At 49.9% G+C, this 26,514-nt stretch overlaps 1 protein-coding gene across 4 annotated transcripts in view; it reads left to right on the top strand.

The window, feature by feature from the left end:
* Window positions 1–26,514, top strand: part of LOC105480842 (slit guidance ligand 3) — a 639,820-nt gene that overhangs the window by 526,208 nt on the left and 87,098 nt on the right. For all 4 annotated transcript variants that reach the window (XM_011740022.3, XM_011740023.2, XM_011740025.3 and 1 more), the window contains 7 exons: window positions 736–879; window positions 2,183–2,346; window positions 12,431–12,581; window positions 13,917–13,991; window positions 20,745–20,888; window positions 21,643–21,786; window positions 25,556–25,719. In XM_011740022.3, the coding sequence (XP_011738324.1) occupies window positions 736–879; window positions 2,183–2,346; window positions 12,431–12,581; window positions 13,917–13,991; window positions 20,745–20,888; window positions 21,643–21,786; window positions 25,556–25,719 (986 nt within the window). The remainder of the gene's footprint in view (window positions 1–735; window positions 880–2,182; window positions 2,347–12,430; window positions 12,582–13,916; window positions 13,992–20,744; window positions 20,889–21,642; window positions 21,787–25,555; window positions 25,720–26,514) is intronic.

Raw genomic sequence — 26,514 nt, forward strand, 5'->3', positions numbered from 1 at the left:
GCCGAGATCACCCCACTGAACTCCAGCCTGGTCGACAAGAGCAAGATTCCATCTCAAAAAAAAAAAAAAAAAAAAATGCAGTGGTGGCACTCAAGGGTAGTGAGTTTGGGGTGAGTGGAGTTAGGTTGAGGTTGGAGAAAGGGCCAAGGTCAAACCACATGGGGCTCTGTGCTCTGTGTGGGTGTGCACACGTGTGTATGACAGAATCCATATGTATGCACATGTGCCTGCCTACACAGAGATGCAGTTTTTCCAGGAGGATGACCTATAACTTTCATCAGATTTCCAGCAGGATCAGTGATCCAAAAGAACTGTAAGGAATTTTCTGAATCAAATTGCCCATAGTCAGTCAACTACAGCTCTAAAACAATTATGCCAAATGATTTTTTTTTTTTCCTTTCCGATTCCTGGAAGCTGTGAATCCTAAAACAGAAAGTGAAGCACTTAGGGTGCCTTTTCAGGTCTTCCTTCAAGGTCATAGGTGCAAGAGCATGTGCCAAGTGAGAGCAGTGTGTGGCGTAGTATCTGTGGTGACAGTGTGTGCAGGGGCCCAGAGTGTTCAGGGTTTTGGTAGACACAGGAAGGCAGGTCTCTCTTTTTCTGTTCTGCAGCAGGAGCTGAAGGCTGCAAGGATGAGTGATGGGAGCTTTGCAGCCCATCCCCTGCAGAGGCAACCCTTGCCCCGCAGGTCATTCCCAGGATTAGTGAATTAACCAGGCTCTCTTCTGCTTGCAGCCTCCTCAATGCCAACAAGATCAACTGCCTGCGGGTGAACACGTTTCAGGACCTGCAGAACCTCAACTTGCTCTCCTTGTATGACAACAAGCTGCAGACCATCAGCAAGGGGCTCTTCGCCCCTCTGCAGTCCATCCAGACGCTGTGAGTACACTGCCTCGGGTGCCAGTGGGTGCCCAAGCAGCAGGAGACCCCACATGCCCATCATGGAAAACACCCAAATGAGGTGAGGGCAGCATGAGCACATACAGGAGGAGTTCTAGAACCTGCAGTGAAGCTAGAAGAATAAAAATAGGAATAGCTTATCAGTACCAAGCACTTACACTGTGCTTGACACCACACGGGGTACTTACCCTGTCTTAAAACCCTGAAGCCTCACAAGGACCTTACTTGGTGCTGTTACTGTCCCTCGTTTCTATGTAAGGAAACCAAGGCATAGAATGGTTAGGTAACTTCCTCAAGGTCACACAGCTAGTAAGGAGCAGGTTTTGAATCCAGGCAGAGGAGGTCCTGAGCTACCCTTATAACCCCTGTGGTCAACGTACACTGAGCAGACTCCATTTCTGCAAATAGCCCACCCCTGCCCGCCCTTAACCGCCTCCACCCTGCAAAACCAAGCCTCTGAGGTGGGCACTCTTCCTCTTTGGGCAGTATTTCCCCACTTCCATGCGCTAAAGGTGTTCATAAATATTTCAGTTAAATAGATGACCTCCAAGTACAGATTTCAGCCCAGTTTTTGATGGCTCCAGCCTCAGGCATAGACCTCGGCCCCATGCCCAGGTCTGCAATTAGCCTGGGGGCTTCTGGAGACCCTGTAAGTCATCTGGTGCTTGTTGCCCCTGTAGCCAGAGACAGGAACCAAGACACAGTAAGAGCAGCTGCCATATATTGACGCCGACCACGTGCCAAACACTGTGTTCGGTGCTTCACGGTTTTTCTTACCGAGCCAGGGGAAGCAATACCCATGGTGCTCTTATGATGATAAGGATAATTACAACAATACCCGCTACTATATATGGAACACCCACCATATGCCAGGCGCCGTGCCAGCTGCTTTATGTGCCTAGTATCACTGAGCTTGGAGAAATAAAATGCATTCTACCCCAAGTGCAAACTCTAAGCCTGCGACTGGGTTTGCCTGTCAGAATTGGCGTGGGTGAGAGTAGAAGCGATCGGTGGTGGATCCTGCCCCAGGTGGGAAGAGCTGGGAGACCAATTCCCCAGACCAGATGCTAGCTGCATCTGTGACTGTCTTTTGCAGCCAGCGGGCCTCAGACCCCCTCTTTGAGCCGTGTCTGAAAGTAGCACACCCCAAGGCCTCCTGGGGCGATGAGGCGGGAGACCAATCCTTGCAGTGGATTGCCAGGGCCCAGCGCGAGGCAGGGTGGTGGTGGTGGAGCAAGACGCCACGGGTCACTCCTGATTAACAGCCCCATCCCTCTCGCAGCCACTTAGCCCAAAACCCATTTGTGTGCGACTGCCACTTGAAGTGGCTGGCCGACTACCTCCAGGACAACCCCATTGAGACAAGCGGGGCCCGCTGCAGCAGCCCGCGCCGACTCGCCAACAAGCGCATCAGCCAGATCAAGAGCAAGAAGTTCCGCTGCTCAGGTAATCAGGTTACGGGGCTGGGCCCCGCTTTCTGACTCAGAATGCAGCAGCCCCAGAGAGGCCAATAATCCAATCTGGAGGACAGCGAGCGCTGTAATGGTTCCTGGGGAGCATCTTTGCAAATTAAATTGGAGAAATTCAGTTAGCCCTGCAGAAAACCAATTACCTTATGGATTTAAAATAAAACACACACACACATACACACACAATAAAAGCATGGGGAGGGGGAGACGGTTGCAGGGGAGACAGAACCCCGGCATCAGTGCGTCTCCAAGAGCTAAACAAGAAGGTGGGGCTGGGGCGGCCTTTGCACATGTGCCTGTTACAGGCTAAGATTTATTTTTGTCGTTTCCAAAGTGTGCTCCCCAAAGGGCAAATAGAGAAATAAATATAGCTCAGGCGATGCTACAGACGGTGTGTAATCTTGGGGACCTCCCACTTCCTTCGGAGACGGACGGTGGTGCAGCCCTTTGGCCCCAGTATATTATAGGTTTCACATGTTCATGAAAAATACTTTCACTAACTAGCTCCTCCACCCCAGACTACTCTGTTCTGAGTATGGAGAGAACAGTAAAGGGTCGTGCTTGGGAAGAAACAAAGCCTTGTTCTTCAGTGCCCAGGATCTCTCTAGAAACCTTCCTTCTCACTGCACCCAGGAAGGACATGGGGGAGAACAGCAGGGGAATTCTCAGCCCATCTTGGAAAGAGAAGTAGCTCTCGTTGACCCAACAGCTACATGCACAGGCAGTTAAAAATTACTATCATCTGTGTCCTTTTCTACTGGAAAAAAAAAAAAAAAAATCACCAAATTGCATTGTGCACCCAGTGATGAGAGACTGATAGCACGAAGTGCCGAGGTGGGTTGCAGCCAACCCTCACAGTGTGTGCGGTAGCAAGAGCAGTGCTTCTCCCCCTGCCCAGGAGCTTCTGATGCAGGCGAGTCTTCCCAGGGGAGAATGCCAGTGAGGGGAGAGGTCACTGGGAGAAGACCAGTGGGCAGACTTGTGCTTCTTGACAACATCTTCTTGTCCTTTAAGTCAAATTCTTTAGTCCATGTCTCCAGAATGATAAGCTTTAGCTCTTTAAATTTTTTTAACAGAAACAAATACCTTGGGAGGGCTTGGAGATAATACAGAGACTTTGTGGCACTGTGAAAAGTTAGTACCAACTTCCTTTCCCTAGAATAATGATGTCACTTACAAAAGCCATCTTTCACCTGTGATGAGCGTGGTGCTGGGGGCTTTTAGTCGGATTTGCTTCTTCCAGTTGTCCTCGGAAGTCAGTAGGACAGCCCTTCGCTCTATGGGAGAGGGAACTGAGGACTTAGAGGTGAAGGGGCACTCTAAGTTCACAAGCCAGCAAACAGCGGAGGCAGGACTAAACCTCAGGTTCATTTTGCTCCTCACACCACGCAGCATCTAGGAGAGAAGGAGTATTCGGGGAGGACAATCAGCTGTTTGGATGACTTCCTTCCCTGGTCTCATGCTCCCACCCCTACCCACTCCCTGAACACTGTCCTCAGGTTCCTTCCTGGGCCCAGCAACATCTCTGGGACGAAAATCTCACCCAAGGCACAATCATCCTTTCCCCAGGGCCTTTCCTCATGACTCACGCCGACCTGGGCCTCTATTCCTACCCCTTTCTGACCAGGGTTGAGTTAATTAGCTCTGCCAAGCAGTGGTACCCAAAAAGAAGGGCAGTGAGAGCCAGCGGAGGGCAGGGTGTTATCTGCCAACCTTGACCCTTTGGTCTCATAAGTATCCTGTTAATACCTTGGACCCCAGATGGATGTTGCAGCCCTGCATGGCACAGCAGGGAAAGAGTGCAGGATCCAAGGACTGGTGTCTCCCCAGGAACACAGTCTTGGCAATTTTCTGGGCATGACTGTGGTTGGGGGTGGCAAGATGGGGGTGGGGCTACAGAAAGAACTAAGGAGGAGAAAAGGAAAATAGAAAGTGGACCTAGGAAGCAGTAGAACTTAGTTCTAACTCTAGCTCTGCCACTATCTTCCTAGCTGCAGGATCCTGGCTGCTTTTCCTATGTGGGGGAGGGGTGGTTGAACACTTTAAAAAAGAAACAGGGAGAGGGAGCTGGGTTCTTGGATTGACTCTAAGATACCTTTTTAAAAAAAGAAAGCCAATGCTAAGCAGAAAGATTATTCCTAAAAAGTAGAGATGTTTGGAGCTAGCATGAGCCTGACACGTAGCACTCTATATGCTTTTATTTTATGTCGTTGCCAAGAAAGCATGACTGCTGAGCTCCAAAGGCCTTGGATTTGAGAAACACGGGGTTCCAGACCTGCCTTGGCCTTGGAGGGGGAAAAAAAAAAGATCTAAAGCTCTGTGTTTCCAGGAAGCTCCAGAAGAAAGAAGGGGGGCAGGTGACACAGACTGGATGTGACAGATAATAACTCTGCATTTTACTTTCTCCTAAAAGCACCCCCATTGAAAAGACAGCTGATGTAATTAGGAGGCAATTTGAGGGCTGCTCCGTAACACATCCTGCCCCTCCTTAGGCAGGGCGTCTGGTTTCCCAGCTGCCTGTGTCTGCCTTTCTATCAGCTGCATCCGCCGCCTTGGGCAGCAACATCAGTTTAGGGTTGGATGCTGCCGGCTGGGGTAATCTGACCATCAGATTAAGTCCTCCTGAAAAGGCTCCGTCTGGCTGCCTGGGACCCCAAGCCTACCCCCGGGAGCACTTGGCAGTTGTAGGGTGCTGTCTGTCTTCCCTTATGCCTCCCCGCTTTGTGTGAGAAGAAACTCTCTTGTTGAAAAGTATGGAGGGTGGTGAAACAATGTGTCCAAAGACGGCAAACGGCAAGATAGCTCTCAATGAACTACAGAATTTTTAGAGACCTTAGAGGCCATCCAGTTTATTCTAGAGATGGGTAAATTGAGGTCCGCACAGCAGAAAAATCTTATCTAAGATATTGAGTATTATTTTCAGGGCAAGATCTGAAACCCAGGACTTCGGACATACTGTGAAGACTCTTGATAATTTACCTACAAATCCCTCCATTTCTTTTTGTAGAAAGAAACCAAAAAGAAAGAAAATCAGATTTGAAGGCTTGGTGAGGGTGGGGGTTTGCAGGAACAAGATGGATTTCCTGTGCTCTGGTACCAGGGTCCTAATCAAACTCAAATTTGAAGTCCCAGAACCACCGTGTTCACAGAGCCCTGCATGTCTAGGTGTCACAGTGGAGTGGAGTCCAGATTCTAGTGGCTGACTCCAGTGCGTGCGATGGGAGAGCTTAGGAAGGAGGAGAGGCCAGACCCAGAGCTGTGGGCTGGCTCTTCCTAACTGGTCCATCATGGCAGACAACCTATGCACCATCGAGATGCTGAGACCATCTAGAGGATATGCCCAGTCCCAAAAACACATAGTGGAAGAATGTTGATACTGGTTCTCATGTCAGAGGTGAGGCAGGGAGGGTCTCAGTCACCTGGCCTTAGCTCCAGTTTCTTCAAGATGCACATCTACAGCCTAATGCCAAGTGGGAGGAAGTCCCAAGTCAGCAGGTGCATGGAAACTGACCTTGATCTATCACAGATAGGAATATAAAAACTGGATACCCTCACCTGGGTCCTTGGCATCCTGACAGTGGTTACTAGTTCATCCTGTTCACTCCCATAATTTCCACTCAAGGTAGAGATGAAGAAGGATCCCAGATTCAGTGTCTTCCCCTCAGACTCATCCCTTGGCTTCCCTTTCCTTCCTTCTCTTAGTCTGAAAGAGGCCCTTCATCACGAAATGCACTGGCCACCATCTCTGTGAAAGTCAGTGTTCTCAACAACTGTGATTGCAGGTTCCTCAGTCCAAACCTTAAGGCCCCATTTGTTTTCCTGTCTTTCTCTCTGGCTAGAGAGATGTATTTTCTTTTGACATCACACTACTCCTCTATTAAACCTCAAATGATCTGGGAGAGATCAGCCAGAGCATTTCTGGTGACCCCAAAGGATATCAAGGAGATTCCTGAATTGTGGAATGTCAAAGGGGGCTTTTTCCTAAAGAAGAGCATTGAAGGTTTGCTAGACCATTGGGAACTGTGGGTTGTCTCTTGATTTAAGGGACTAGAACGACTGTGGTGGAACCACTCAGCTGTTGGGGAATTGGGCCTATGTTGTAAAGCATGCAGAAGATGCTTTGCTAAGTTTAATGTCTTGTCAGACCAACTGGTGTGACTGGAGTTTAGAGGCTCAATTCAGGCATGTGATAGGATCACAGATGTCTGAGTGTTCTTTCTTTCCTTGGGAAGGAACCATGCTGCCCTGAAGCTCCTGAGTATGGGCATCCAGTGATTTGCCTCCTGTTCTTCTCCCTTCCTACTGTGTCTCCCCTGGGGTGGGGCACAAGGGCAGCAGGGCTGCTATCTTCGGAAGTGTTCCAGTGGAACCCCACTCCTGATACTAATCACGCTCAGTGGGGGCCTGCTCCGGCTTCCGCTTCTCCACGCTGCTTCCTCTGAGCGCTCCTGTCCTCTCTCTGACGCTGCTTCCTGACCTTGACTCTGACCAGTCGCTGCGGGGCTTTCCTTTGTGCTTGATCTAACCATGTGGTGGAACGATGGAAACGGAACATGGTTCTGTCAAGCACCGCGGAAAGCACCGTGCTCTCCTGCAGCATGGCCCGCCACCGCCGCCACCACCGCTGGACACCTCTCCTCTGCTCTGGAGCACCGCAGCCCACCACCTGCCAGACCCACCTCTCCCAGTCTCAACTCACCAAGGGCAGGAGGGTAGGAGTCTCAAAGGATGCAGATACAGTGCGAAATGGGTCTGGAGAAGCACCATGGGGCCCAGCTAAGATCTGTATCCACATCTCTTTCACAAAATGGAGTCAACCTCCCTCAAATCTAGTCTAGATGCCAGACAAGGAGTAATAACTAGGTTCAAGCTCAGAAACTACTGTGTCTCTTCTTCCATTGGAAAGGAATGAGTATACCCAAGGCATATGCCCCATGGTTTCATGGGAGAGTCCCAACCCAAGGTCATTTTTCCAAGTGGCAGCTAACCCAAAGGGGAATTACTACTACTTGTGACCCCCTGCCCCTCCCACCACCACCTTTATTGGTATTCACTTTATTTGAAAGGAATGTGAGCTTGAGAATGGGTGAAACTCATGGGAGTCTGAGACTTTGGGTTTAACCTGAGGTTCCTTCTGAACCTCACTCCCATGTTTTATGAAAATGCTGTCCCTGAACCCCATGAAACCTAAAGTCCAGTGTGTTTCTGTGACCTGCAAAGCACAGTTAACATGGAGGTGCTGGGCTTCTCACCTGGTGCTAATTCTGTTTCAGGGGAGGGGAGTATGTGTGGATGTGGAAACCTGCTATCTCTGATAATAAAGAGAGGGATCTTGGTACCTCTTATTTTGCTTGTTTCTTGATAAATCCTAGACCCAGTGTAACCAGAAGATTGTGTTGTTCATTCCTATCCTGGAGTCTTTGTCCTATCCTGCAAGAGAGAGCTAAGGTGGGAACCTTAGCCCAGCTCAGGACTAGAAGCTGAGCCCTGGGCCCCCATCATGAGGTGTGACACTTATTACTGCCTCTATCTGAGGTTACCCCTCAGAACCAGGAGCCCAACCATTGCTGAGTAATTTTTTAACATACATTGAGTGCTTGCTATAGGCCAGGCAGTGAACTGTTCCACATTATTACCTTGTTTCATGTTCACAAAATCTAAAGTCCCATTTTACAGGTGAGGATATTGAGGCTCAGGGAGGTTAACTAACTTACCCAGGGTCATCTGACTCCAGAATGGCTGCACTGTACTGCTGTAATACCCACCTTCCCAGCTGTGGACAACCCCATTCCCTTGAATTAGAAAATTTAAAAACCTCGATTTGATAGGGACTTGAAATTTGCTTAAACTCTCCCTTTCAGACTTTCATCTGTTAGTAGAAAGAACTTGAGTAAGCAAGCATTATTCAAATGGCTCTTCCTCTCCAGCATGGACATACAAAGATCCCCTTTAACACAGAGCAAATCCTTGAGCCTGGAGAAGTTCCCTTTCCCACCTTACAGAGGGGGGCATTCTGAGGCCCTCAGCACTGCCCCCAACATGGCTGGGACCAGGCCTCTGGGAGTGGGTCCATAATGGTGCCCTTCCATCAGTGCTTTACTGGCCCCACAGCCACAGGCTGTGATGAGGCAGTGCCAGCCTCAGACCGTGGGTATTTCCCTCTGTTTTCAGGCAGATGGCTGCACTCGTAATAGACTCCAATGGGGATAGCTTACTAGGACAGCTCTCTGCCCAACTGGTGACCAAACTCCTAGTAAAACAGTTGGCATCTTCCAGCCACTGGCAGCTGATCCCCCAGCCTTGCCCATGAGTGGATGTCTGTGTGCCTGGCAGTGTTCTCCTGAATCATTCATCACTTATGACCCTTTGCTTATTCACATCACTGTCTTTTCAAGCTGATGAGGCCTGACAGGCCTTATGCTCCCCCCAATTCCTCTTTCTGCTTCTTTCCTCCTTTCCTTTATTCCCCTCATCTTAGGGATATTGGGAATAAGGGAGGAGTGCTCTGGACATGTGAGTTAGCAAGGTCATGATGATCAGATAACAATGAATTTATGACTCCCAGTTAGCAAACTGGCTGCCCAAAGGATGATACAAAATGCATACTGTTGATGGCAGCAGCCATCCTGGACCTGGTGCTGGCCTCTGATCCCAACCCAGCCAAGTCCATTCAAAGCATGGGAGCATAGCTCCCTACCTGTCCCACACCCCTGGTCATCCAAATGTGACAAGTGTTCCTCCTGGGAAGTGGCTGTAGGGCAGGGATGTATAATAAAATGGTGTTGCTATGAATTTCCACCTCCTACCCCCACCCCCCGACTATTAAAGCTTGTCTGTGATCACATACCAAGTGTCGTTGTTCTGAGCTGCCCGCGAAAGGGGAGGAGGGCTCCAGGGGCAGGAGCAGGCAAGATGCCAGATGACATCAGCTCTTCCAAGGCTGGTTTCAGCGAGGTTGAGTTTTATGGCCCTTCTTCAAATCTTCTGGGATCCCTTCTGTCTGAACTCACCCCAAAGAGAAGAAGCAACAGCCTATTGCAGTTGGTCCTCTACTACTAAGTATTTCTGGCAGTGACAAATATGCATTGAGATTGAAATTGACTTTTAAAGCTCTGGAAAAGTTAAAAATACTTTTGGGTAGTTATGAGCATTAGGCATAACAAATGGCTCCGAGAAACCCTGGGTAGTTTCGGTAATGAAATATGAAGTGATGGAGATGGCATTTCGGGCTGGCTCTGACTGGGGAACGAAGTTTTTCGGTTATGTACATACGCCGTTGTTAACATTTCTGGCTCCCACTTCTATAAAATATCACATTCCGACCCCCTTGTTATTACAAACCAGGGCAATAACAAAAACAGCAGGGGGAAAAATGCTGGAAAGAACACATTAGTCCATCGAATCTAATTGCAAAATCATTTCATTAAAATGGGTCAGCGGCTCCATTGCAGAGGTCCACCAGTTATAATCTAACTATACTACTGAGAGCGATTCCTTCTAACTACAGGCTGCTCTCACCTTGATTAAAATGAAAATGCATTTAATAGGCGGCTGTCCCCAGCCACAGCCCAGCCGGTGCACGCCTTCAGGCTCATCGCCTTGAAGAGCAAACCGTGCTTCCTCCTGTCTTCCTGCCTTTAATCAGCAGTCAGGGTTCCTTCGCTTTGCAAGGATCCCAATATAGACACGTGAAGGAAAAATCTCTGTATGTGTGTGTAATGCCCCTTCGTGCCATCACTCTGTGGATCCACTGGTGCAGAGAACAAGAGAAGGTAGTCATCTAACAGGGTTTGCAAAATGAAATTTGCCCAGGACTCGGTATGCTGATGGGTCTGGAAGAAAATGGTGCAGGTCAGAGTTACCAAGTGGAACGAAGCTGGCAAGCCAAGGGCAGGAGATTTACATAATACATTGAACCAGGAAGCCACTCAAAAAACTGTGGGGATGTGTCCACAGATTTTGCTCACACAAGCTTAGGGGTAGAAGAGGAGGTGGAGGAACAGGGATGGAGAGAGAGCAGAGAAGGAAAGGAGGAGAGGTCTAGGCTTCTGACTCCCTGTCTTAGGTAGGTAGTATCACTTCAGAATCAGAGACCCACCAAGTTCATTCTCAATCAGGAATTACCACAGGGATATCATACGAGGTGTGCACGACTAAGAGGGTGGAGGAGATCTGAGTCCTGCCCCACCATAGCCCACTGTGGAAAAATACCCCATTCAATCCACCTGCACCAAGTCTGGCTATATGATCATTCCTACAGGGACCTGGGAAAACCTTTGGGGAGAAGCACGTCTGCAGCAAAACATGTTAACCACGTGGAGCCAGGCAGCAGCCTGCCCAGACTGAGTGACCTGTGGGCCTCAGTTTCCTTGCCTATAAAATAGAGTTATCCTAACCTCAGAGCGTTGCAAGGATTAAATGAGATCATTCATTTGAAATGGGAAGCATAGTGTCCGGCTCAGTATATGTTCAGTAAATGGCCACTGTTACTGCTAGCTACACTCGTTTTCACAGCCTCTGAGCTGCCAAATGTTCTGCCAGGTTGTAGGAAAAAAAAAAAAAAAAAGTGCTAGAGTCACAAGCATCCATACAACTCCTGAGGTTCTCCACCTCCTTAATCTTATTTTCATCTGCGCAACAGCTCCTGGAAGATAAAGGCAGTTATTTGGTTCCCATTTTACATGGAGAGAGACTGAGACTAGTAAGTTGCCAAGGCCTGAACAAGCCTGTGCTCCCTTCTGCTAAAATCCATGAAAAGCTAATGCTCCTAATGCAAATAAAATCACCAAGTTGCCTCACCTAGTGGAGCAAACAAATAATGTTCACATTCTCTGAAACACTTCCCAATACTCATGTACAGGACACACAGGTGTTCATGACACCCTACTTGTGCATTGGACAAATGTGGACCCATCTCTTGTTTTGTGCCTCGCATTGTGCTAGTGAAATGTTGAGGGTGAAAGGATGAAGGAAACCTGGCCCCATCAAAAAGCTTATGTCTGATGGGAGAACCAGAGCTCCCTCAGTTCCCACCAGCATGATTCAAGGTCTCGCTGAAGTTTGCCCAGGTGCCCAGGGATCATTTGTGATCATTGAGGCAACTCCCCGAGGCATCTCTCAGAGACACCATGTTGTCGGTCCCGTTACCATTACTGTGCAACTTTGGGAGAAATTCCTTTTCAAAAAAGCAAATCTCAGCACCAACTTTTAGCTCATCGGAACTCGCCTTTCACTATAGTTACATAGAATGTGCTCTGAAAAAGAGGCCAAATCTGACCCTCAGATACATTTTGCTCATCTTCACAGTATTTTAAATTGGAATTTATTACCAATATTGTTTATATGGATTCTCTTTTTAAAAAACAAAAACAAAGCAACATCAGGCAACCCTGAGCCAAATTTCCAAGCATTAAGGCTGGGGCTCCAATTCCCCAGGTTCCCAGCCCTCATTGTTGTCTTCCCAATCTTACAGCCAAGTGTCGATGGTCATTTGTTGCCGTGTGCTTGGCCTGTACTCATTTTATTACCTGCTGGGGTAATAAAGGCCCCTGAGTTTGAAACCCCTTCCCATAATTTGTCCCTACCCCTGGCATAGTCCCCATCAAAGCATCATCAAAATCTTGTAATTTGGATTTTCATGAACATTTAGAGGGTCCATGAATGATAGGAGTCGTGGAGCAGGTAGCGCCCCCTCCCCGAAATTGTAGACTGAATTCTGTACACCTGCGCCAAGTATCACCTCCCCAAGGAGAACATTCATAACTCATCAGCTTCTCAAAAAAGATCTGTCACCCCCAAAAGCATAAGGGCCCACAGATCTTGAGCCTGGTCTCCCTGAGGATGGTGATGAATAACAAAGATGCATGGGAAGGAGGCAGTAAGGCTGGGGGCAGGGAAAGCATCAGCAAGGTGGCCATATAGCGAAGGAGATGCCATGTCTGTTAATTGACCCCTAACACCCCCCAACTCGCCCATCTCTGTCCCCCACCCCCACTACCCACAACCTGGGGCTCTGCATGGAACTCGGGTGACGCTGACGTCCCCTCTTTGGCCCCTCCCAGGCTCCGAGGATTACCGCAGCAGGTTCAGCAGTGAGTGCTTCATGGACCTCGTGTGCCCCGAGAAGTGCCGCTGCGAGGGCACTATTGTGGACTGCTCCAACCAGAAGCTGGCCCGCATCCCAAGCCACCTCCCTGAATACGTCACCGACCTGTAAGTCCAACCTCGGCATGAACTCGCTACTCCTCCCCACACATCAGTCACCCAGAGCCAGCGTGGGCAGGGTCTCCTGGAGGTGACCTCTTCCTGGCTCAGTCATGTGCTGCTTGGCTGTCTTTCCCATACTGGTCTGAAGGTAGATACCCAGGCATCTCCTGTGGACAGCTTGCTTGCAAATGTTCATTCTACACATATTTTCTGACCACCCCCTGTGAGCCAGCATCATGCTAAGCCCACCAGTTTCTACAACAGAGCAGAGCAGGTAGTCCCTGCCAGCCCTTATGGAGCTTACAGTAAAACCAGAAAGTTGGGTGCTAAATAAAGAATTGTAGCGAAGTGAGAGAACAACTAGAATGATTAAATATATCTGGCCTCCAATGAGCCATGTCTCAGCTATTGGAGAGGCTGAGGCAGGAGAATCACATGCGTCTAGGAATTTGGGGCTGCAGTGACCTATGATCATATCAGTACATTCCAGCCTGGGCCACAGAGTGAGACCTAGTCTCTGAAACAAAAAAAAAATTTTTAATTAAAAATTTTTTTAAAAGTTACAGCCTCGTGGAGGACAAAAGCACAGCATGTGGGGACTGACAGACGTGGGGCTGGCACCTGACTCTGGCAGGCTTCCTAAGATTAGGCCATTTGCTCCTCGGATCTGAGACTCAGTTTCTTAGCTGTCAAATGGGGGAGATAATTAATGCCTACCTCCTAGGGTGGTTGGGGAGACCAAGAAAGAGAATGCAAGCATGGAACTCATCTTGAATCCTGGCACAGAGTAAGCCCTGGATGAGTGGTTGTGGTCTTCGTTATTCTTATTGTTGTTGTTCTCTCTAACTTCACAAGTCATCAGAGGAAACAGCAAGGCCCCTTTCCCTGCCCTGCTGCTCTCCCTGAACACCTGTGAAGTTCCCGAGCTGCTCCAGGTAGAGGGAAGTACTTAGGAAGGAACTGAAGGGCTTGGAGGATTGGGAGACCCTGGAGAAACCTTCCTGGGGGTTTTAAGTTGTCGTTGGTATGTCCACAAAATGAAAACAGATACTTGGTAATTGATGGGTGCTGAAAACAACGCATGCCCATGCGGAGTACTCAGAAAGTCCTCTACACCCCAGCCAAAGGAGGCTTCCTCCAGAAGGAGGAAGCAGCACTGCATATGCCTCCCCCACCTGCTGGGCCCCTCTGTCGGTGGGACTGATGTCAAAGCTTCCAATGGCTCTGTGGACCTTCACTGGGTGTGAGGTTCAGGCGCCAACGCACCCAAAGCCATGGGGAGTGCCAGGAGGGGCCCTGTCCACAGTTAACCTATGACTCATCTTCTTGCTTCCTACACAGGCGACTGAATGACAATGAGATATCTGTTCTGGAGGCCACTGGCATCTTCAAGAAGTTGCCCAACCTGCGGAAAATGTAAGTCAACTTCAGGAACTTGGCAGCAGCCTCTGTGCTCTAGCCAGAGCCTGTGTTCTAGACTAGAGGAACCAGGGGACCGGCCTCTCCCCCAGCGTCTGCTCCAGCCCCTCCCAGCCTCCTCCTCAGCCCCGCTGTGGCCTCTGTTAGGGAACAAGACATGTAGACACAGACCAAAGTGATGCTTCATGGTTTTAGTTGAGTGTTATACAGAGCAAGCATTCCACACCATCCCTGACCCCGCCCTGGACCCTCTGCTCACCCACCCCTACACCCCATCCAACAGCTACCCCAGGGCTGGTGTGTAGGACTCAGGTAAGGACTAGTGATGCGGCACAGGTGTCTAAGGTCTATGCTATTTGGCGATTTTTGTGTGGTGACAGTTAGATGTCTGTTTTCAAATGGAATCAAAAGACCCCGCATCACTGATACACATCAGAGTGAACATGCCAGCAGCTTCCCACGATGGGTTTCCATCTAGGAGTTCGTGGGTCTGACCGTGCCTTGGCCTAGGCAAGGGCCTACACGCCTATATTGGCTTCTCCACTGCCAGAGATGCACATCATCCTAACCCTCTCCCTGCCTAACCCTGACTAGGCTTGGGCCTAGTCATAAAGGTAATGAGAATGATGTTGGTGCACCAGTAGAGTCCTTGTCCTGAGCTAGGGACCATGCTGCCTGCCTCACACGCATTGTCTCACTGAGTCTTCACCCACCCGTCCAGCGCTGGCTTCACAGTCCCCTTTGTGCAGGTGAGGAAGCCAAGGCTCAAAAAGTTTCTGTGACTTCTCTAAGACCACACAGCTAATGGGTCCCAGAGCTGGCATTCAGACTTGGGTCCACCTGCAATCATGCTAGTGTGAGGCTGGCTTGCTTCTCCTCGTCTTCCTTTCCGGGCCCCCCAGCAGAGGTAGCAGCACAGAAGGGGAGGCTCTTTACCATCTCATCCCCAGGGAGGCACTCTTCTCTTTAGCCCCTCTCCCTTCCCCCACCCCAAACTTCATGCCTCCTGGCCCTGGAGTTCAGGTCTGCCTTGAAAACCAGGGAGATAAGTCCATCCTCATGATTCATGGATTCCATATTTGAGAATTCGCTAAAATTTGTGTAAGTCCAAAGTCAAGACTCTCCATGCCTTTGTCATTCTTGGGCATGCACAGCACAGAAAAAAAAAAAAAATGGAGTCACCTACACCCATGTTCCCAGCTGGGGTCAAGTGAGGCCACGCTCTGCCTTCTTCTGTCACCTCTCATGCTGTCAGCCAGCGTCCTTTTGCATTATATTCAGTGCCATGTGTTTTGCATGTTTGTGGTTTTTGTTGGTGATTTTGCTGTTTAAAATGCGCCCCCCAGACACAGTGCTGAAGGGCCGTCTAGCCATCCTAAGTGTGCAAAGGCTGTGATGTGTCTTCCAGAGGACATGTGCGTGAGAGCTTGAGTTATAGTGCTGCTGGTCATGAGTTCAATGTTATAGATCAGCCATATGTGTGAAATAAGGTATCTTTAAACAGAAGCACACATATAATAAGGTTATATGTTGATAGGTTGATTAAAATGTGGAGACCAGAGGCTCACAAGACCCTAAACTTGTATTTCCCCAAAGAGCAACGCTTTGGTATTCACTAATGCAGTGTTCCCAGCAACTGTGTACAACGTAACTACTGCGAGTGCGGCTTCAGTGTCCCTTATCTGAAATGCGTGGGGTCAGAAGTGTTTCAGATTTCAGATATTTTTGGATTTGGGAATGTTTGCGTGTACACAATGAGACGTCATGAGGCTAGGAGGCAAGTCTAAACACGAAATTCGCTTACGTTTCATATACACCGTAAACACAGCCTGAAGGTAGCTATGCAATATTTTTAGTAATTTTGTGCATGAAACAAAGTTAATGCACATTGAACCTTCAGAAAGCAAAGGTGTCAGGTGTGGAATTTTCTTTTTTTTTTTTTTTTTTTTGAGACGGAGTCTCGCTCTGTCGCCCAGGCTGGAGTGCAGTGGCCGGATCTCAGCTCACTGCAAGCTCCGCCTCCCGGGTTCACACCATTCTCCTGCCTCAGCCTCCCAAGTAGCTGGGACTACAGGCGCCCGCCACCTCGCCCGGCTAGTTTTTTGTATTTTTTAGTAGAGACGGGGTTTCACCGTGTTAGCCAGGCTGGTCTCAAACTCCTGACCTGGTGATCCGCCCATCTCGGCCTCCCAAAGTGCTGGGATTACAGGCTTGAGCCACCGCGCCCAGCCAGGTGTGGAATTTTCTACTTGTGGCATCATATCAGCTCTCAAAAAGTTTTGGACATTCTGGTTAGGGATGCTTGCCTATAAAGAGAGTGGACTGCACCACCTTGTTTCTTTCTTGTTCCCCGTGCTCCCACCCATGCGTTCCCTGCAGACAAATAGGACAGAGGCCTTATAGGCCCTGGGCAGCATCTGGATCTCACTGGTACTACTCAGATCGCTTCCCTCCCTCCCTCCCTCCCTGCCTGCAGCCACCGCCTTGGTCATGGCTCCGGCGACTGCTCTGTAACGGGGAGCAGTGGAGAGCATGTTGGGGGGCCAGCTGAGAGAGGGCACACTTGGGTGAGGATCATGGCTGTCACTGGGGTCCAGTGCCCCACTAGCTTCAGGGTCCCAACACAAGCATCACCCATCACCTGGCAGGAATTATTCTTTTTATTTCAACCCAGAGAAATGCACACTTCGTTTTTAACCTGAAGACAGAAACTTACAGGCCTATGGGCGTGAGCAGATATTAAGATGAATCAAGCTGGCCAAGTGCCAGCTTATCTACTGAACAGGATCTGCTAGTGTTTGCTTCTGTGAAGAAATATGTACTCTCCCATTTGAGGTGAAACTCAAGCACTTTGAGTCTTTCATCCTCCCAGTTTTGATAGGAACATGAGTATAGAGAATATTTCTGTATGCCCCAGAAAACAACAGCACAAACACATAATAAGTGTCAACAAACTCCCAGCATCAACAACCAAGCAACAAAAGGGAGTGGTGAGGTCTCTGGGAAAGTATGGGCCTAGATCTCATCAAAAGGGACAGATGTCACTCAGCTCATCCCAGTACTTGCCATGTTGGAATAAAGGTGAGGGCTGCCAAATGTTTCCACTTCTCAGGAGCTGCCACAAGTCCAGGTATGGAGAAAAAATGGGCAGGCAAGCCGGTGTGCGTTCTCAGTTCAGCTCTGCCCTTCCCAGCTATGTGACACTAGGAATGTCCTTAGCCTTTCTGAGCCTTAGTTTCATCATTTACGTATAGGAATAAATCCACCTTCCTTATAAGTTATTATGAGGATCAGAAATATGAGGCAATAAAGATGAAAGACATGGCTGTGGTACTGGGGAGACCGGGTGTGGAAAGACAGGAGAGGGCATCTGAGCTGAGTGACCCAGAGCAGCTGGTTATATATTTAAAACAGGGGTTGCACACCCAGACACTTTCAGGAGCCTGGGAGTAGCACAAATATGGAACGTGTCTGCATGCAAGGCCATAAAACTAATAATAATAGCTAGCAGTGAGCACAAATTAAACACTTTACCCTGTGCCAGACAGTACAGATATGAATGCACTTAACCCTCACCAAGAAACCCTCAGGGGCTCTGAACTAACCCGAAGATGGAGAGAGGCCCCCTGGGTGGCCCTGGCTCTGCATTTTGTGGTTTCCTGGGACCTGCGTCATCATCAGTAAGATACTGCTCTGAGAATGTGATAGGGCTCTTAGAAAACCTCCATGCATTTGTTTTGTTTCTGGAGTGCTTGCCCCAAGCTGCACTATCTGTCCTTCAGCTACTGCTGCCTGTAGTTGTGAGCGGTGCTTTGATGGATGGAGAGACGGCAGCAGCCAGCTCTTCTGGAAAATTCTATCCCCCTCTTTTTTACTCTCCTTCTGTTTTCCATTCTCCCAGCCTGAGGAAATCCAATTCACAAACCTTACAGTAATGTGATGTTAATTTTGCTCATTTAAAGAAACAGATGTCAGGAAATGGGAACCCTCCCACTTCATAGCTGCTTTAACTCATCTTCATTGCCCATCCCTTGTATCTTAACCCCCGCAAGAAGCTCAACTCTCTGGAGCAAAAGCCTTCTCCTCTGGCATTCGGGTGAGTTACAGCTGCTGGAGAGCCTTTATCTCTCCTCCCGCGTCTAATTTGGGGGTAATTTGCAGTCTCCCCAGTGCATTACCTTCATTCCTGGGTTATCCCAGACCAGCGCTACCAGGATTTATAAGAAAACTGGCCAAGTTAAAGGAGAGCCAGGCAGGGAGTGGAAATCCAGTCTGTGAGTCTGCTGTCTCAGACCTTGGGCGAGGGATGCTGGGAATGCTCACTCCTGTTTTCCTGGCAGGATGGAAAGGAGAGAAGGAGAACGGGGTCATGCCGAGGAGCAGGGAGGGAACCAAGGCACCAACTGTTTCCTCCACACCTGGCCACAAGTGCAGGCATGGCCTTGCCCTGGGGCCTGGTCCCTCCTTGGGAAGAGGGAAGGCGGCCTGCATTGAGCCCCCAGCTCTGTCACTTGCTGCAAGTCAGTCCCTAAGGGAAGCCTCACCCCCCGCATCACTGTGGGTCTGCCCAGAGCACAGACCAGGGACTTGGTGTGGTCCTAGATCCCCTTCCAGTGCTCTGGGACCTGGAGCAGTGCCTTCCTGCTCTGCGGCTCAGTATCTTCAGCAGTAAAATGGTCCTAGTCTATCTCTGAGCCCGCCAATTCTACCAGCTTTCGTGTGCTCTATGAGTTCACGGGCTCCACCTCCACCTGCGATTTCCTTGTTTGCAGAAGATGGTTCCCCATGCAAGGCTCTGAATAGGCTGTCTGCTTGGGAGGCTGGACTCTCCCCTGAGCTAGTATAAACACTCTCATCACCTTCAGCTCATCCATCTGGCCCGGGATGCTTTCCAGGGCTGGGCATTTTGATGGTCCACAGAAGCCCCCAGCAACTCTGCTAGGGAGAACTGGGAACTCGCGGTGCTAATGGCTCTGCAGCATCTGCTTGCTCTTCTGATCTCTCGTGAGGTCTGTGCAGGATGTCAGCATGCAGCCTCGGACGGAAGGGCTGCTTTCAGACCTCAGGGGCAGACTCAGAAATGGCAGCACCGGTCAGGCACAGTGGCTCACGCCTGTAATCCCAGCAATTTGGGAGGCCAAGGTGGGTGGATCACCTGAGGTCTGGAGTTCGAGACCAGCCTGACCAACATGGCAAGACACCATCTCTACTAAAAATACAAAAAATTAGCAGGGTGTGGTGGCAGGCACCTGTAATCCCAGCTACTCAGGAGGCTGAGGCAGGAGAATCACTTGAACCCGGGGACAGAGGTTGCAGTGAGCCGAGATCGCGCCATTGCACTCCAGCCTGGGCAACAAGAGCAAAACTCCATCTCAAAAAAAGAAAAGAAAAGAAAAGAAAGAAATGGCAGCACTGAGGGCTTGATAGGACCAAGCTCACTTTAAGCAAATACAATATCCAAAATCTTGAATTTTGCAAAGAAGTAATATCCACATAGCCAAAGAAATACTTACTTATGAAAAAAAAGGTTCAATGGAGTACATTTGATATGCCAGAAAACGTGGCTTCAAATCCCAGTTCTGTCAGCTGCGTGACTGCGAGCAAGTTAGTTAATCTCTCCGAACCTCAGTCCCATCATCCATAAAATGGAACAATAATAATAAATCAGTCCGACAGCCATTGTTTTCAGGGTTTGATGTGGTTGTGTTGGTCAGATCCCTCATGAGGTGCCTAGTACATAAGGAGTGGTCAACAAGTAGTAACTGGAAAGCACCTATTCGTTTGTATCAGGGATCCTTAACTGGTGAGAAAGCTAGAAGTTCCACAAATGCCCTAGTCCTAAGGAGTTGGGGGCATGCTTTATATTTTTCTCTTGCCTTCCTCTTGAAAATTAGTGCTTAGCGAGAATCTCTAATGAAGAGAGAAAATAAGTTTGAGAGCCACTATTTTAACTCTGTTAGTCCCCCAGAGCACTGAAAAGACAATTCCACAGAAAAAAACTTCAAATCCCATCCAGTCTACTTTTTTAAATTGATACATAACAATTGTACCTATTTATGGGACACATGATATTTTGATACATGCATGCAATGTACAGTGATCAAACAGGATATTTAGGATATCCGTCACTTCTAACATTTATCATTTCTTTGTGTTGGAAGTATTTCAAATCTTCTAGCTATTTTGAAATATATATTATTGCCTACTGTGACTGTCACCCTATCAAACACTAGAACTTATTCCTTTTAGCTCCCCATTAACCAACCTCTCTTCATCTCCCCTAAACCTTCCCAGCCTCTGGTAACCGTCCTTCTACTCCCTACCTCCATGAGATCAACGTTTTTTAGCTCCCACGTATTAGGAGGAACATATGATGGTTGCCTTGCTGTGCCTGGCTCAATTCACTTAATACAATGACTTCCAGTGCCATTCACGTTGCTGCAAATGACAGGTTTTCATTCTTTTTATGACCGAATAGTATTCCATTGTGTGTATATACACCACATTTTCTTTCTCCATTCATCCACTGACCAGGCAGTCTGTTTCACAAGGGTAGCCTCACCTGTGTAGGGCCGGAGTCCCTGCTCCCTGGGCCAGATGCTAAAGACCAAAGGTCAGGGAGCCCAAGACTAAGCTCCTTCCACCATCCAGTCCTCGGTCTCCCCAGCAGCTGCAGGGCAGGTCATTCCCTCCCTGTATCAAGACTGTCTGCTCTTTTTGATTCTCCCCTATTCTGTGTCTTCCTTCTAGAAACCTGAGTAACAATAAGATCAAGGAGGTGCGAGAGGGAGCTTTCGATGGAGCAGCCAGCGTGCAGGAGCTGATGCTGACGGGGAACCAGCTGGAGACAGTGCATGGGCGCATGTTCCGTGGCCTCAGTAGCCTCAAAACCTTGTGAGTTCCTGTGGTGGGGCCTGGGCCAAGACCCAGAGGGAGATGAGAGGGCAGGGGAATTAGAGACGGACTATGAAGGCAAGTGGGACCTAGGCGCTGTCTCGGCCTGCTGAATCCCTCTCCCTCTCCTCCTGGAGTCAGAGTCATCAGATATTCCACAGCCTTGGATGGGAAGAATTTAGCATGCTGAACCCCCTCCAGCATACACACTCACACTCACCCAACGTAGCCACCCACTCTCGCGTATACACATATATAGATCCATACCAGAAACTTGCTGAAGGAGGCACACAAACACACATTGACTCACAAACATAAGCACAAGGACCTCTATAAAAATGATATATGCAGACACATGCAACATGCACATAAACATATACACAAACAGGCACAGACATACAAGCACACACACACATATAAGCTGATAGCTACAACCACTTCTTGATTCTCTCTTCTCCTCCCAGGAATACGTGTGCACACCTTGCAGCCACACGATATGCGTGTGTATACATACATATGCATGGTATGTGCTTCCAAGAAAGCATGCACCAGCAACAATGTACACACGCAATACACACAGCCCCAGTGGGGCTCCAGTCCCTGCGATCACAGGACAAACCTGAGCAATGTGGCTGGACTGAGCTTAGAATCGGCAAAAGCATCTCACCTATACACACACCCTCGCCACCGTGGCACCATTTGGGACAGAAAAGATCATGCCTGTGCTCTCTCATCCCCACCCCTCTCCCTGTAGGATGCTGAGGAGTAACTCGATCAGCTGTGTGAGTAATGACACTTTTGCCGGCCTGAGTTCGGTGAGACTGCTCTCCCTCTATGACAATCGGATCACCACCATCACCCCTGGAGCCTTCACCACGCTTGTCTCCCTGTCCACCATGTAAGTTGTCCTGGGTCCACTGCCCACGCACTCTGGGGTCCCACTCCACAGAGCGCTCTCCTCCCAGCTCCCTGTTACCTGTGGCCAAGCTCATCTATCCATCTGTCCACTTAAAAACTCGTCAGGCTTTCTGTATGTGCCAGGCATCGTCTAGGTGCTGAGGCTGCACACGCCCAGCCCCTCCTTCCTGGAACTCACAGCATAGTGAATTGACACAGAAAGCAGATCCGCAGTGATCTGAAAACCCGAGCTGGAAGGCCAGGTGTGGTGGCTCATGCCTGTAATCCTAGCACTTTGGGAGGCTGAGGTGGGCAGATCACCTGAGGTGAGGAATTCGAAACCAGCCTGACCAACATAGTAAAACCCCTTCTCTGCTAAAAATACAAAAGCTAGCCAGGTTTGGTGGCAAGTATCTGTAATCCCAGCTACCTGGGAGACTAAGGCAGGACAGTTGCTGGAACGTGGGAGGCGGAGGCTGCAGTGAGCCGAGATCATGCCACTGCATAACAGCCTGGGTGACTGAGCAAGACTCCGTGTCAAAAAAAAAACAACAAAAAAACATGGGCTTTGCTGAGAAAAACTGGAGCTGTATTCTGGAAGGCAAGTGGGAGTTAGCTGTTGAAGAAAGTGGACATTGCAGTTCCTTCAGAGGGAAGGGCATGTCCAAGGGCCCTGTGGTTGGTTGCAACAGAGCAAATACATGGGACTGAACATCTGCCAGCATGGTCACAGCGCTGAATGAGGGAGGGCATGACGTAAGGCAAGGCTGGAGAGGAAGCCAGGGTCAGGCTGCAGGACTGTTGTGGACCATCTGGTCTTTGTCCAGAGCACATTAGGAAGACTGGAACCTTAAAGTAGACCAGTAACATCACCAGACAGGGGCTTAAAAAGGTGTCACTGGTGGCCAGGCTTGGTGGCTCACGCCTGTAGTCCCAGCACTTTGGGAGGCCAAGGCGCGTGAATCACGAGGTCAAGAGATCAGACCATCCTGGCCAACACGGTGAAACCCCGTCTCTACTAAAAATGCAAAAATTGGCTGGGCGTGGTGGCGCATGCCTGTAGTCCCAGCTACTTGGGAGCCTGAGTCAGGAGAATCACTTGAACCCGGGAGGCGGAGGTTGCAGTGAGCCGAGATTGTGCCACTGCACTCCACTCCAGCCTGACAACAGAGCGAGGCTTCATCTCAAAAAAAAAAAAAAAAATTAATTCCTTAATTAATTTTTTTAAAAAAACAAAAAAACAGAAAGATGCCATTAGCTGCTTCAGTGGGTATTGGAACCAGAATTAGAACCCAGCTTTCTGGACACCTAAAAGAGTGCTCCTGCCCGGGTAGTGCACTGTTGTGGGAAGGGAGCCTCTGTGGAATAATGGGTAAGACTCTAGAGCCAAATTTCCTAGGTTCAAATCCTGGCTGTGCCTCTTGTTAGCTGTGTGACCTTGGGAAAGTGACTTCATCTCTGTGTGTTTCCATTTCCCTTCTGCATAATCTACCTCCTAGGATGGTTATGAGGATTGAATCTGGTGATGCCTGAAAACACACAGCAAGGGCCTAGGTGTAGAAACTGCTCAACACATGCGCGTTTTACAGCTGCTCATCGTATTTCCATGTGGCTCTGTTATCCTTAGTCGCTGGTTCATTGTCCCCTCTCTAACCTTCCCTGAAGACCCTTCGGAAGGCGGAAGGAAGGGCTGCTGCTGCACCTTCTGTTGCTGCCCTACGCCTCTTCTGTCGCGGCCCTACGCCTCTTCTGTCGCGGCCCTGCGCCTCTTCTGTCGCGGCCCTGCGCCTCTTCTGTCGCGGCCCTGCGCCTCTTCTGTCTCTGCCCTGCGCCTCTTCTGTCGCTGCCCTGCGCCTCTTCTGTCGCTGCCCTATGCCTATTGCACTTGGAATCAAAGCCGAAGTTAGAGGAGGGCCTAAAGGCCAGCCCCACGTCATCTGGCCCCTCATGCCCTGCCTGTCCCCTCCCTGCCTCCATTCTAGCTTCACGGGGCTCCTCGCCATTTTCCCATGATCCCAGCCCACTCCCACCTTGGAACTTTGCACTCCCTGAAACACCCTCCCCTGGCCTCCCTCCCCCCGACCTCCCTCCCCCGGCCTCCCTCCCCCCGGCCTCCCTCCCCCCGACCTCCCTCCCCCAGCCTCCCTCACCCGGCCTCCCTCCCCCTGACCTCCCTCCCCCGACCTCCCTCCCCCGGCCTCCCTCCCTGGCCTCCCTCCCCCGACCTCCCTCCCCCGGCCTCCCTCCCCCGGCCTCCCTCCCCCAACCTCCCTCCCCCCGACCTCCCTCCCCCCGGCCTCCCTCCCTGGCCTCCCTCCCCCAGCCTCCCTCCCCCGGCCTCCCCCCGGCCTCCCTCCCCCCGGCCTCCCTCCCCCCGACCTCCCTCCCTTCCACTTTTGCTCAAGCGTCACCTGCCTCACCCCACTCCACCCCTCTGCCATAACCCCAATCCCTCTAGCCCTGCCCCCTAATACTGCATAGCACTAACCATGGCCTAATATACTGTGTCATTTACTAACTTGCTGTTAATCATATATTATCTGCCCATCACCATATAAGATCCCAAAGGACAGGGATATGCGACTGCTTTGTTCACTGCTGTATCCTTAATGTTTAGATCTGTGCCAAGAGCATAAGCAGAGCCCGGCATATAATTGTTCAGTAGAGGAATGAATCGAATGAGTGACATCAACAGGAGGGGACAGTGGGTTGGGAGCTAACACCAGTGAGCTGGTCCATTTTAGTCCATGTTTAGCCTCTTCGAGGTACCTCCACACTGGAAATCCAAAGACACCTAAGATGCCCAGAGGGGCAGTCAAAGCATTCGGGGAACCAGCTCTGACCCGTGAAGTAACTTGCCCCGCTTCACAGCTACTGAGTGTCAGAGCCTGGACTCCAACCCCGGAACAGCCACTCACAAGCCCTTCATTGCCGTATCATCCGATGGCCACTCAAGGGCCGTCTTCCCCTCTTACATAAGCTCCCCAAGCCTTACTTTCCTCATGTGAGAAAAGGAAGACAATGTTACCTCCTTCCTGGGGTTGCTGTGACAGGAATGAATGAGACAATGGATTTATAAAGCGCGTGGCATGGTCCCAGTCCTGTAGTAAACACTCACGAAGGGATAGAGGGATAGCTGCCAGCATCCCCTCATCTCTCCGTCAGTCCACAGATGCATATAAAGGGCCTGTGATGACATAACAGTAGTTTCCGGATATGCAGAGGCAAACAGACCCCACCCTCGTGTGTGTAGAGTCCACGGTGCAAGACGAGCACAGAAACCAATCATTGCACACTCCCATGGGTGCTACGGGGAGAATGAAGGGTTATGTGGGAAACAATAGGATAGGGCTGAAGTGTCCCACTTGATATGGGGGACTCAGAGAAGGCTTCCTTGATGAAATGTCACTGAAGCCAAGGACTAAAGAATGAGGAGAAGCCAGCCAGCAACCTGTAAAGATACGGGTTCCCAGCAAGGAGAGTAGCAAGTGGGAAGGCTCTCGGGGTAAATCTCTGCTAAGGACCCAAAGGCAGTTCACACAGCCAGGGCTCGGTACACAAGGGAGGGCATGACGAGAGACCACAGACGCATCCGTCAGTGGCGGGGGTCTGGAATGAGACCCTCGCAGAGACTGCATCCGGGGAAGAGCCTACATTTCCTTCCTGAGACCTCCTCCTTCCCGGCTGGGAGAGCTGGGCTCTGGGCAGCAGATCTCAGGGCCGCTCCCACAGTAGAAGGGTGGAGGCTAAGCACCTTTCTCTCTTCCTAGAAACCTCCTGTCCAACCCCTTCAACTGCAACTGCCACCTGGCCTGGCTCGGCAAGTGGTTAAGGAAGAGGCGGATTGTCAGTGGGAACCCTAGGTGCCAGAAGCCGTTTTTCCTCAAGGAGATTCCCATCCAGGATGTGGCCATCCAGGACTTCACCTGTGACGGTGAGAAGGCTGGGGGTCAAGGGCTGCAGGGAAGGCCCTGGGAAGGCAAGGAAGATGGTGGAGATAAAGGATCAGATATTCCCTGAGGTCTGATTCCACTTTGCTTTGGGCACACAGCTGGGGCTCTGGAGAACTTTGCAGATCTGCTGCTAGTCCACATGGCTCCTTCATGCCAGTTAAGAGAAGTCGCCCACTTCAGAAGTCATTTTACTTCCATCGGTTAGAAATCTGTCTTCATTAAGACAAGACACTGCTCATTAAAATGAGATACTGCCATCTATGAGAACACTGTTGTACCACATATACTAATCTATCATGTCCACAGTGAGATTGGTACCCCTTAAATGATATGGCACCCTTGTGGAGTGCACAACCTATACAACTGTACATGGGAGTCCTGGCCTCAGTCTTCCTCTCTGCATCCTGATGAGACTCAGAGTATGTACTCATGAGAAACAGACTTCAAGAAAAGTCTTGTCACTGGCTGGGGATATGGATATCTGAGGTTTTGGTTCTCAGGATCCCAGAGGGCCTATTTATTTGCATAAATTCAAGCCAGCACAGTTCTTTACTTGATCAACTTTGGGTTATCTAGAGACAGATAATTAACTGAGATTAAGGCGTAATGGAGGCTTGGGACACACTCACCACCCTGGAGGGACTGTGTAGTTTTGGGAGGAGAGAAGGAAAGGAGAAAGAGGAAGCGAAAAGACGAGACTGCCCCCTCCCCCGAGCACTCCTCCAGTCAATTGGGCTTATTCCTGATCTGGGAATGGTGACCTCTTTCCTGTTACT

This window comes from Macaca nemestrina, chromosome 6 (assembly GCF_043159975.1).
Source record: "Macaca nemestrina isolate mMacNem1 chromosome 6, mMacNem.hap1, whole genome shotgun sequence".
NCBI classification, from domain to species: domain Eukaryota; kingdom Metazoa; phylum Chordata; class Mammalia; order Primates; family Cercopithecidae; genus Macaca; species Macaca nemestrina.